Below are 13,108 nucleotides of genomic sequence, written 5' to 3'. Positions count from 1 at the left end.
TATCCATCAAGAGATATTTTTTTGTCTTCAGTTGTGTAGCACTGTTTCCAATTGCTAAGGATTTGTAATTCAACCCCCTCATTTCCTTTGTAGGATCTGTGAATTTACCTTCAGCTGCCCTAGGGATGCTCTTTGGAGGGTTCATCATGAAACGTTTTGCTTTCTCACTCAAAACCATCCCACGTTTCACCATTGTGGTGTTACTATTTTCTACCCTTTGCTATCTTCCTCTCTTTTTTATGGGCTGCTCTTCACAGACCGTGGCTGGAATTCATCTGTCCAGGTAATATGCTCTACTCTTCTGGCAGTACTCTATGGCAGGGGTGTCCAAGCTTGGGAACTTTGACTTGTGGACTTCAACTCCCAGAATTCCCCATGCTGGCTAGGGAATTATGGGAGTTGAAGTCCACAAGTCTTAAAGTTCCCAAGTTTGGACACCCCTGCTCTATGGCAACTAGAACATAGGGCTATAAAATCATGGCACAGAGATTTATCTTTATCTTGAATTAACAATTTCTCCTTGTCCCGGCCCTTAGATTTTTATTTCATTGTTTATTTGTTTTGTTTTGTTTTATTTTATTTACTTCATTCTTCATCCAATAAATATGGTGACTGAGTTTAGCGATAAACTCTAAGACGAGTTCTTTAGCCAGTGTTTTGTCGCGGTTTTATTGTTTTTGCTATTCTGATTTGAGAAGGCTACATATTGCTGAATCGTTTTGGGCAGGGATATCACCCAAACAATTGCCTTTGTTTTCCAATGATGCTTACACATCTTCTTGCTGCACACTATAGGGCTCTGTTAGTATCACTGGCACTGTGTGATATTTGAGGTGAACTCTTCTACATAGAGTGCATAATTAATTTATGGAATTAGGTGGAATTGCCACTATTTTAGATGGCTTTAAAAGATAGGTAGAGGGAAAAGATAGCTATAACTGTCAGGATGGTTAAGTTGGTCTTCCCAATTCCAGGATATCAAGGCAGTTAATGCAAATTGCTTTGAGATAACCAACAAGAGACTTAGTATCCTTGCTCTGCCTGTGAATATCCCAGTAATTCCCATGGTAAACTACTCACATGAATTTTTGGCCCAATTTAGTAGAGTTGTTCTTATATTATAATATGGCAAAAAGCTTCAAATTATTCATTTAAAACAATTTGGAGATGTGAAAGCAATACAGATAGTCCTCAACTTATGACCACAATTGAGCTCAACATTTCTGTCGCTAAGTGAGATATTTGTTAAGTGAATTTTGCCCCATTCTACAATCTTACTTGCCATAATTGTTAAGTGAATCACTGTACTTGTTAAGTTAGTAACACGGTTGTTAAGTGAATCTGGCTTCCCCATTGACTTTGCTTATTAGAAAGTCACAAATAGGTGATCACATAACCTCGGATACTGCAACCATCATAAATATGAACCAATTGCCAAGCATCCAAATTCTGATCACATGACTATGGGGATGCTGCAACGATCATATGAAAAATAGTCATGTGACTTTTTCAGTGTCATTGTAACTTTGAATGGTCTCTAAACACTGTAAATTGAGAACTACCTATATCAGTTTTCATTAACTCTTCCTTGAGCATAGAAGAAGCTAAAGTGATGGAAGTCTTATTCATTCAAAAGATTATAAACTCTTGTCCAGAAGAGTTCCAAGCAAATCCCAATATTTAGTAAGCATTTCCTTTGATATTTTGGAAAGATACATGCTCACTAATAGAATATATGATCTATGCTTATAATGAAAGTGTTCTCGAGAGAAAGCTTAGGTAATATGTTCCATTGATTCCTAATGTTAAATTGTCATTGGTCAGGAGTTCATACTTTTGTGCAAAATGAGTGACCCAATTCAAAAAGAGAATTGTAAGAATGCGATTCTGCCTTGAGAATGTACTTTTGCCTTAAGAAGCTTTTCCATTTTAATTCCAATATCATTTTGACATTTTCCCCCTTGGTTCCCCCTTGATTTCTACTGACAGGCTTATGTTGGATAGATTATTTCAGGAATCAAATAAATTGCTCCCCAAATTATCTACACATTTTTGCTTGTGTAATAATTACATATGATTTAACTAAACAATGTTAGCAATACCTTCAGACGGCAATAGGCCAAGGTTCAAGATGGCAAGAACCCAATAATAATAGGCTGGGAATCACCAGTCCACTCAAGAAAACATATTTCACTCATTGGTTCCATGTTGTTTGGTCTCCTTTTTTTTCTGGCAGTACATCAAGTTCCCCAGAACAAGATCCATGTAACTCTCGTTGCTCCTGCTCAGAGTATCTCTTTCATCCAGTCTGCGGAGATGATGGTGTGGAGTACCTCTCTCCCTGTCATGCTGGCTGTACTGGTTTCTTCGCTAATTCTTCAACATCTGGAATGGTAAGAGGTTAAGGATGCAGAGTGGATTCAAATCTCTCTAGCACTCATCATATAGACAGGGTGGGAATATGGCCAAATGATTCGTAGATAAGGAAGGCAATATGCCATGCATTCTGCAGGAATTTGAAGTGCTTTCTCCTAAATGATAGTGTTAGATCAGGATTCATTACTCAGAGTATGTTCTTTTCATGCAGAGAATCTCAGTTTTAATTCTGATTATTTTAATTAAAAATATACTTCTCAAGAAAAAAATTGAAGAAATACCGTTATTCAACATAAAAAATAAAAAATACATGAATTAGTAATACAATAAGATGGCTGTGCTAGTAATGTCAAAAACAAAACCAGCTTTTTAATGTCCCTCAGGTTTAATATGAGTCCTGTCCTTATTTATTTATTTAAAAGGAATCAATTTATTTAATATCTCACATCTATAGTCGCACTCAAACCGAAGTAAACCATTTTTTTCAGGCCAGGAGATACCTGTATATTTTGAGGAGTATGATGAGAAAGGACACTCCACTTAAAAATGGGTCAGGCCAGAACAAAGTTGATTTTGTTGTTTAAATTAAAATTTAGCATCAGATCAGTAAGTTAAATATGTTTATTGTCCATGTATTTAATCATTTCCTCCTTCTCGTAATAAAAATTACAGTATATAATAATTTTTGGACTCCAAAGCATGCAAATACAAATAGATTAATAGGTACCACTTCATTGAGAACGTAAAAGCCTTCCCGTGTGCCTTTGGCGTATAGCCATGCTGGCCAAATGCTACAGAAATTGTCTTCAGACAATGCTGGCTCCCTCAACCAAGAAACGGAGATAAAGCTCCATGCCCTAGAGTCAGACAGGACTGACTGGGAAATATTTACCTTTTTATAGGGCTGAGACCACAGATTTTATATTGATGTGCTAAACAGCCTTCTCATAATGTCTTCTGTTTATTAATTGGGTTTTCATATGTACTTCAAGAATTGCAGACGGTAAACTCTAAGTTAGCTTTAGAAGACCTGCTTTACTTTTAAAATTGCTTAAGATGCAGTATCAGCACTGTGCTTTTTAATTTATTTATCTACTTAGATATTTGTTTTTATTAATTCCAGCTCTAAAGTTTCAGAAAGTAGGTCAAAAATATAATATCAGTATATAATTTTAAATGTGCATACAATGTCTATAACACTAGAGTAGTGCTACAACTAAACTTCCTGTTTCCCTCAAACATATGCTCACAATTCTCTTAGCAGCCAAACAGTGAATTGAGCATAAAATAATTAAGTCATGAATCACTTGCAACTGATATTGTATCAAACTATTTGCTTATTCAGTGTTGTAAATTCTGCCCAATTGGACATTTAGGACAGAGGGTTTTTTAAAAAACATTTGTACTTTTAGCTAGAAAAGCTGGGGATTGAACCTGAGTACTTCTGATTTTGATGCCTTATCATTAAGCTATGGTCTGATCTTGAAGTGAATTGATTTCCCTTCTTTTCTTTAAACTAGATCTACACAAATTGCTCCTGTATCTACGCCAAGAATGGACAATCTTCAGCAAAGACTGGATCTTGCTCTGTTAGCTGTGCCCATCTATTGTTGCCTGTTATATTCATCATCTCATTTTCTGCATTGATTGCCTGTCTATCTCACAACCCTCTCTACATGATGGTGTTACGGTAAGAAGGGGCTAAGGCCTTAGTAGATAGTCCCATGCAATACATCTGTAATTTGTAATAATCACAAATGCCAGCTGCAGCATAGCAATATGGAATCAAATAAAAGAAATCCTAAAACCTTGATATGCTTTCATACAGCTTTTCCCAATCTGTATGCTCTACTGAGATTTGAATCAACTTCCAAAATTCCTGAACCAGTATTTGCTGAAATACCTTGAAATTGAAGTCTAACCTAAATCTTCTAAAAGTAAGAGAGATTAGGTTTCACCTGGTTTTATTTTAGAATAGAATAACAGAGTTGGAAGGGACCTTGGAGGTCTTCTAGTCCAACCCCCTGCCTAGTCAGGAAACCCTATACCATTTCAGACAAATGGTTATCCAACTTCCTCTTAAAAACTTCCAGTGTTGGAGCATTCACAACTTCTGGAGGCAAGTTGTTCCACTGATTAATTGTTCTGTCAGGAAATTTCTCCTTAGTTCTTCTCTCCTTGATTAGTTTCCACCCATTGCTTCTTGTTCTACCTTCAGGTGCTTTGGAGAATAGTTTGACTCCCTCTTCTTTGTGGCAATCCCTGAGATATTGGAACACTGCTATCATGTCTCCCCGTAGTCCTTCTTTTAGTCTTTCTAAAGTATAGAATTTATGGAGAACTGCCGCCAAAAATATTTTGCTTTATATGCCCTTTTCAATTTTAACCCTCTTTTTATGTAACTCAATGACTAAACAACTAGAGCCAAATGGGTCACTGAACAAACTTATGGTAGGAAGACATATAAATAACCCCACAAAAAAAGTTGTTAGGCTTTGAACTACGTCAGCAATGGACAATCCTGAATAGGATTTGCACCTCGCATGGCATCTGCTGGGACTCTCTGTATAAATGGGGCATAGTATGTGCGACTGCGGCATCCCACGTCAAACTGTAGATCACATTGTGACCGACTGTAAGCTAAGGGCATATACCAGTCCAGTATCTGATTTTTTTTTAACATAAACGATGCTGCACTTCCATGGCTAGACAGCCTTGACGTTGGTATTTCAACATAGAACTTTTTAACATTTGTATTTTACTGTGTTTTATTAATCTAGGTGAAATGTTAATATATATTGCTAGTCCATGTATGACATGCCACATGCTAAATAAATATGTAACTAATTCGCTATGTCTGTTCCACAACCATTCATAATCATCATCAAGCTTTTTAGCTTTTCCCAGAACAGGAACAGATCACTGCTCTCCCTATCTGGTTTTCTGACGTACTTTACTGTATTTTGATTCTAACCAGAGTGGTGTCCTATGATGAAAAGTCTTTTGCTATTGGAGTCCAGTTCCTGCTGATGAGATTACTAGGTGAGTTAACAGCAATCCTAGAATTATTTATAAAGCAATAACCCACACTGAACATAGTAGGGATTTGCATCTGACTATATGTGCAAAGGTTGTTGTAATACAGGGGTGTCCAAACTTGGGAACTTTTAAGACTTGTGGACTTCAACTCCCAGAATTCCCCAGCCAGCATGGCTGGCTGGGGAATTCTGGGAGTTGAAGTCCACAAGTCTTAAAGTTCCCAAGTTTGGACACCCCTGTTGTAATAGTATTTGAAGGTTTTTATCAGAAATGTGCTCAACAGGTAGTCCTCAACATACAACGACAATTGAGCCCAAAATGTACGTTGCTAAGTGAGAAATTTGTTAGATGACATTTTTTAGGTGAGTTTAGCCCCACTTTATGACTTTTACTGCCACAGTTGTTAAGTGAGTCGCTGCAGTTGTTAAATTAGTAACAGAGTTGTTAAGTGAATCTGGTTTTCCCCATTGACTTTGCTTGTCAGAAGCTCACAGAAGGAGGTCACATGACGCCAGGGCGGTTCAACCGTCATAAATATGAACCAGTTACCAAGCATCTGAATGTAAATCACCATGGGGATGCTGCGATGGTCATAAGTGTGAGAAATGGTCATAAGTCACTTTTTTCAGTGCCGTTGTATCTTCAAATGGTCACTAAATGAACTGTTGTAAGTCAAGGACTACCTGTAGTTTCTATGGTCATCCCAGGTAAATTGAAGGATTATTTTAAAAAGAGGGGTGGGTGGGAGGGGGAGAACAGGACAAAAACATTATATAAATGATTTTTTTCCTGAGGAGAATTTTTTAAAAATGAGGATTGGGAAACTGCTGCCCATCAGATGTTTTTGAATTCCATAGAATCCTAAAATTGCAAGGTCCCATTGAGGCCATTACTTTCAACCCCCTATTTAGTACAAGAATCCAAATTAAAGAATTCCAGAAAATTGGATGGCTAACTATATGCTTGCAATTATCAGGTAAAAGGGGGTCCTCTGTACAGTTTGTTCCATAACTGAACTGCATCTAATGTTAGAAAATCAGCCACAATGAATAGCACTGAGAGCATAACATGACTGTAAATTTGTGCTTGTATCCTTATTATTTATATTGATGTTTCCTAATATGATTTGATTGCTTATTTGTACCCCATGACAATATTAAGTGTTGTACCTTACGGTTCTTCAAAAATGTATCTTTTCTTTTATGTACTGTGCTGCCCCATGATCACATGTCATGGAACTACATTTCCCATAAGGCAGTCTCTGCCTACATTTCCCAGGAGGTAGTTTCTTAAAGAAATCAGCTCTTAATTCCTGCACTATCTACATCCGTGATGGCGAACCTATGGCATGCGTGCCACAAGTGGCATGCGGAGCCATTTATTAGGGCACATGACGCATTGCCCTGTCAGCTGGCTGTTTTTCGCCCTACGGGCAAACCGGAAATTCAGGAACATACTTCCAGTTTGCTCATAGGGTCATTTTTTGCCCTTCGGAGCCTTCAGGAGGGCCTTTTGGGGGATGGCGAAGGCTATTTGTGCCCAAAGGCTCCAGAGACTTTATAGGAGCCTGGGAAAGGAGAAAAAAGCACACCAAAAATGAGGGGGAGTGCTAGTAGTGCATGCATACGCACTGGGGTCGTGCGCAAAGCATTATGGGTGTGGCACGCCCACGCACAACTCCTCTGAGCTCCCTCTGCTTTTGGCATGTGAGCCAAAAAAGTTTTGCCATCACTGATCTATATACTGCTGGGGCAGCACATGTACACTGAGAGCATATGCCCCAAAGAGAAATTACTTGTATGTCCAATCACACTTGGCCAATAAAGAATTTTATTCTATTCTATTCTATAAATTCCATATTCTAGTTTGAAGACATGGCATTGTTCAGAATAGGACTTAGCATTCTCTAGAGCAGTGTTTCTCAAACTTGGCGACTTTAAGTCCTGTGGACTTCAACTCCCAGAATTCCCCAGCCAGCTATGCTGGCTGGGGGATTCTGGGAGTTGAAGTCCACAGGACTTAAAGTCGCCAAGTTTGAGAAACACTGCTCTAGATGTTGGGCTGCATCTTCTTTCAAATGCAATCAAAGTCACTGTAAAGTTGAACAGCCTTAGAAATTCAATTATCTAAATACAAGTGTCTAGCAGCTTAACAGTCAGAACTCCAATAATGAGAATTGGATTCCAACCATATTTGGATAATTCTTCTTCTCTCCCCATTTCATACACATATAACTGTTTCTATCCAGGACAATACCGGTAGTTACCAATCCTTAAGTAATTTCTCCTTTTCTTTGCTCTGCTGAATATAATGTTGAGGCCAAGTATAGATTTGGGATTGGTAAGAAAACAGCCAAAAACTTATTGAAAACAGTGTGTTCTAAATGGAGAAGATGACGACTCAAAAACTCATGGGCTGGATGTACATATTGCACTTAGGTGTGATAAGGTTTCTTTACATAATATTTTAACTGCCTTTAATCAACAAATAAAGAAGAAGCTATCTTAGCACAAGTTTTAATAATCCAAAGCAAATAAAAAGAATAGAATAGAATAGAATTCTTTATTGGCCAAGTGTGATTAGTCACACAAGGAATTTGTCTTTGGTGTATATGCTCTCAGTGTACATAAAAAATAAAAATAAATAAAAATAAAACAAAAATTGAAAACAATGGGTGTTCTGATAAACTCAAGTTTTAAACAATAAATTAAAATTTGATGACACAAAAACATACTGATTGTACTTTTCCTAATATTGGTTAAAAGTTTATTCGTATACAAAGGTGCAGTCTTCCTCCCAGGATTTTAAATCAGATCCAGATTATCTTAAATCTATTGTTCTTCGTATTTAAATACATTTCACATTTCTGAAATATAATTTCAGATATTGGGATAATTTTCATTTGCTATTGGGTTTGGAGAAAATCTTACTGTTTTGTTTCAATTTTACTGCTTTGTCTTACTGTAATTTCAAATCAAAATAGAGAAAGATATCAACAAAGTGTGATCTTCATATCCTTGAAAATATAACATGAACTGTTACATTAAATTAGTTGTAATCCAGATCCAATCTGAATTCAGATGATTCTTTGATTATTTTTCCCTTGGAAGAGATATAACTAACAGATAAAAGGTTTTTGTTGAGTTGGCCCATAGGGGTTTTTCTGAATGTGAAAAATGTGTAGTGTTGTGTACTTGGGGTATGAAATACTAGTAGGTTTTCTTTCTTTCTTTTTTTCCTAGCCTGGTTGCCAGCTCCTACCCTCTTTGGTATCCTGATTGACTCTTCCTGCATATGGTGGAAGAAAGCCTGCAACAGTAAGAGTGGAGCCTGCCATTATTATAACAATAGCTTCTTCCGCAGCAGGTAAGAAATGGGAATAGTGATAGTTCTCTGTGTGAATTAGATAAGGGCTTTTCTTATCTGGGGTAGATAGATAGAACTGATGGAGAGGCTGCCTTCTACAAGTCATATCATAAAGTCACTATTTACTGGGTCCTTCAAAAATGCTGGTGTCCATTAATTTAGTAGTAGTAGTAGTAGTAGTAGTAGTAATAGTAGTAGTATCAGTAGTAGTAGTAGTAATACTAGTAGTAATACCATTTCCCTGAAAATAAGACCTCCCTGGATAATAAGCCCAATCGGGCTTTTGAGCACATGCGCTAAAATAAGCCCTCACCTGAAAACAAGCCCTCTCCAAAAATATTGCAACACAGCACCAGCCATGAGGTGACCATGCTTGCCACCTCCTGCATCTCAAAAATAACAAGACCTCCCCAAAAATAAGGCCAAGTGCTTATTTCAGCAGTCAAAAGAAAATAAGACCCTGCCTTATTTTCAGGAAAACATGGTAGTAGTAGTATCTGCAGCATAATCTAATTTAGTAATTTGCCCAATATTTTCTGTATTGTGCTTAGCAATCAGGGTGCAAGTCTGCTGCACTAAAATCACTTTTAAGCGATGTAAGCAAGATGAGAAATTAATAATTACAAGCTTAAAGCAATAGCAGGAAAATCTTCTATTCATAATGTGGCTTTGTTCTGGTTGCCTCTTAAAAGACTTTGATGCAGTTATCTCTGCATCTGAACAAAGGTGGCTGATGCCTGAAATCTTCTTGGCTCTTCTTTCTTACGTTTGAGGGGGGGGCTCGCTTTGATTGTTGCTCTACCCATGCATCTGAATTGGCTGAATCTGAAGGCTGTTGTTGTTTTTTAATCAGCTTAAGAAATGTACTATTTTGGGGGAGACAGAACTATTTATACTCCTGGAGCCTAATGTATGAATGCCTTGGCATTCCTTTACAAACCACTTAGGATTTTTATATACATGCACACAAAATTGTTTGAGAATACTTGTTTTGACTTGGTATTTGAAGAGAAGGTAAATTCCCAGGAATTTCCCCATCCCTTTTTCTCAGAACTTTTGCCATGTGCCTCTTCTGTAAGCACAATCTCCTTATATCACTTTTCTGAGAGGACACCTCCATCCTAATGCAAAAATACTGCTGTCTTCTCAAAAATGCCATCTTTTAAGCACATTTGTTGTAGGGAAAATATATGAATTGCCATTTTACTGGGTCTAGTAAACCCACGTGCATATTCCTACTTGAAGTTAGAGTTTACTGGGTGACTTTTGCCAATCAGTCACCTTGTGCTCAAAATGTCTGGTAGGGTTATTGAATAAAATTAGCAAAGGCCACCTGTCTCTCCTGCATGATTTTGAAATACATTGGCTTTTTGTGAAAATGTTTGTGTATTGAAATGATATAGGAAAGTTTTGTGCATTATGCCTGTGAACTAACTGTGGCTATTCATTACTGAATAACTATTTCCAGGACAGGCACTTTAAGGGTGTTGGGAAAGTATATTCTTAAAGATTTAATTTGAGGATGAGGACTTCCTCCCCTTGATCCTTAGGCTTCTGCCATCTACAAGGGAAACAAGCTCCTGAGGTGCACAGCACTTGCAAAGAAGAATCTCAATAGAGGATTTGACTAACACAAATAGATAAGCAAAAATGGAATGCATCTTGCCATGAAATCCCCAGTAATGTTCTATGACGTTCTGTCTCAAGAGCAGGGACATATTGTATACCCTTTCAGCCCTTGACTCATGCCTGCCTCTGGCTAGGTGAAGTTAAGAAAATAAGCTTGACTGTCAGTGCATTAGCAGTTTCCTCCTTGGGATGCAGATGGGTTGAGCTTTCCTTCCATCCCACCAAACAAGACTCCAATAACCCCAACATTAGTAAAGCTTTGGGACTTTAATCAGTAACAAAGGAAGTCTTTTCAATGGCCCTTTGGCATCTCTTACCACATTCTCCAATGAATGTTCTGTTGGTGCATCAGGAGAGTCACCTCACAGGGGAATCTCAGATATTTCCTAGCATACCAGCCGTGGGAGTGAATTAAGCATCCATTGCGTATAATCTCAGCCAAGATCCTGATCTTCATTCCTCCTCCCAAGGAACAACTAGGACAGCTTCAACCTTAAACTGTCTACTGTGGACCTCACCCCATTCCTAAGAGGTCTATAAAGGGGGCGTGCATAAGCGCACCAGCATGTCTACCGTCCCTGTCCTACTGCCCCCATTTATTTGTATTCATTTGCTTTGTTCATGTCCATGTTTATACTTATACCTGTTATCTTGTACATTTTTGACAAACTAAACAAAGTAAAATAAAATAAATAAATATAGTGGAGGTGACATTTATTCCTAAAATAGAGCAGTTAACTGGGACTAACTGAACCAGGAACTAATAGTAATGCACAGTTCCACAGCTACTCAGGGTGCAGATACTTGAGTCAGACCATCTGTAGAGGAGCTCTCCAACCTGCTGCCTCCACATGGGACATAAACGGTCAAAAATCTGTGGCTTGCAGTTCCAACATATGTAGCGGTACCAATTTGGATATAATAGAAATTGGAGATACATATCATTGGTGGCTGGGAAGATTGCAATATGGATTCAAGAAAGAAGGAATTTTGTCTTAAAATGAAAATAAAATGGAAACCAGTCTGGGGCAAGCATATTCCTACCTTTAGAATAATAAATCATTAACTTGGCTTGCACATCTTATGCTCTCCAGACAGCAGAAAACATTTGGGCACGCTGAATCACACATACTAACCCTTATCTGCCATGATAGTGTAACATTCCGCTTCATTAAATGATTGAAAAATTATTATTTATTTCCACCTCTTTGTTAATTCTCCAAAAGAAATATTACAACACTTTGGGGATACCAATTGGAGGAAAACTGGTTTTTGTCCCTTAAAGAGGAGTTTCTCTTCTCTCCCCCCCCCCCCCCCAAGCTTTCTTTTCTTGACAACGTAGAATCACATAGAATAACAGGTTGGGAAGGGACCTTGGAGGTCTTCCAGTCCAACCCAGAGTTCGAACAGGAGACCTTGTACTAGTCAAGACATGTGGCTGTCCAGTCTCTTCTTGAAAACTTCCAGTGATGGAGCACTCACAATTCCTGGAGGCAAGCCATTCCACAAGATTAATAGTTCTCACTGTCAAAACTCACCCAGATCTGGATTTTTCATTTTCATAGAAATGGAAGTTCATATTTCTGCATTCAGATCTGACTTGAATCATTTTGGAAGTGTACAGAGCTTAAAACAGAGCATTTTGAAACACTTAAAATTATTGAAATAGCCAGATTCAGTGAAACATTTGCTTTGCACTTGGGTAACTGTTTGGAGTTCAAAACTTTTTTTTTCAAATTCAGCATTGGTTAGTTTAATCTAATTGGTTAGTTTAATCTAAATAAATGATTCATTTTTTTCTCAGTCATTCAGCTAAGTTTTATTACTGCATCCCTACAAATGTGATAAGTTGCATTTCAAAGGGAATAACCTCTCTCTTTATATCTCCAGATACTTAGGCCTCCAGGTTGGCTACAAAATTATTGGCATTCTGCTATTATCTTTCATCAGCTGGAAGCTGACCAGGAACAAGCAATACAATGTGCAAGATAAAGCTGCTGACCCAGAATAGCTCTACACTACAACAAGACCTGCTTCAGGCATCATTTTGTATGATGTTTAAATTTACTTAACTTGGCCTTTGTGCCTTTTGTTTTATTTTATTTTTAACAATACGGGCACCATTTTATATTAGCAGCTGAACTTGGAACTCCTACATGAACAGTTTCTGCTGCATGTAGTCCAGCTAAAAGAACATATTTGTGTTGGGGAACAGAGATCACACAGCCAGCTCATCCCATTGAGAGGCATTGAAATGAAAACACCCACCAAAAGGGAGCCCACCCCACCCCCCCAGCTACAGTGGTAGAGGCATCTTCAAAGACTGGTCCATCTGCATGTACAGAGGTTTGGAAGACAACGGGTTCTCTTGTTTTTATGTCAAAACAATGGAAATGGCAAGTGAAAACTGTTAATACTTAAGAGAACCATATGAGTCACTTAAAAGTTGCTAGCAGGGGGAAGCCGCCCAATTTGGCTATGGGGTCTTGGACTGTTCTACTCAATCAACTTTGACGCATTATCCAGGTTTGCCAAAGGGATGGGACCTAGGCAGAAGCAATCTCAACTTGTCGGCCCTCTCTTGTGCCTTTGCTGCTTCTTCCTTTACTATACAGGCCAGGACGGATAAAAATCCCAGTCGATGTATAAAGTTGGTTGTTATGACATGTAAACTTTTAAATAAAAAACTTTTTTTTTA

General features: G+C 38.0%; 1 protein-coding gene across 1 annotated transcript in view; it reads left to right on the top strand.

Annotated features, from left to right (window-relative positions):
• The window catches only part of SLCO2A1 (solute carrier organic anion transporter family member 2A1), a 64,007-nt gene extending 50,899 nt beyond the window's left edge, over nucleotides 1-13,108 (top strand). The window contains exons 9-14 of the mRNA XM_081954262.1: nucleotides 94-283; nucleotides 2,237-2,393; nucleotides 3,897-4,066; nucleotides 5,354-5,418; nucleotides 8,658-8,781; nucleotides 12,301-13,108. Coding sequence (XP_081810388.1) covers nucleotides 94-283; nucleotides 2,237-2,393; nucleotides 3,897-4,066; nucleotides 5,354-5,418; nucleotides 8,658-8,781; nucleotides 12,301-12,421 — 827 coding nt within the window. The 3' untranslated portion in view covers nucleotides 12,422-13,108. The remainder of the gene's footprint in view (nucleotides 1-93; nucleotides 284-2,236; nucleotides 2,394-3,896; nucleotides 4,067-5,353; nucleotides 5,419-8,657; nucleotides 8,782-12,300) is intronic.

This window comes from Natrix helvetica (assembly GCF_964273705.1).
Source record: "Natrix helvetica genome assembly, chromosome: 5".
Classification (NCBI taxonomy): Eukaryota; Metazoa; Chordata; class Lepidosauria; order Squamata; family Natricidae; genus Natrix; species Natrix helvetica.
The sequence above is the reverse complement of the archived record's forward strand: the minus strand, read 5'-3'. Positions and strand labels throughout refer to the sequence as shown.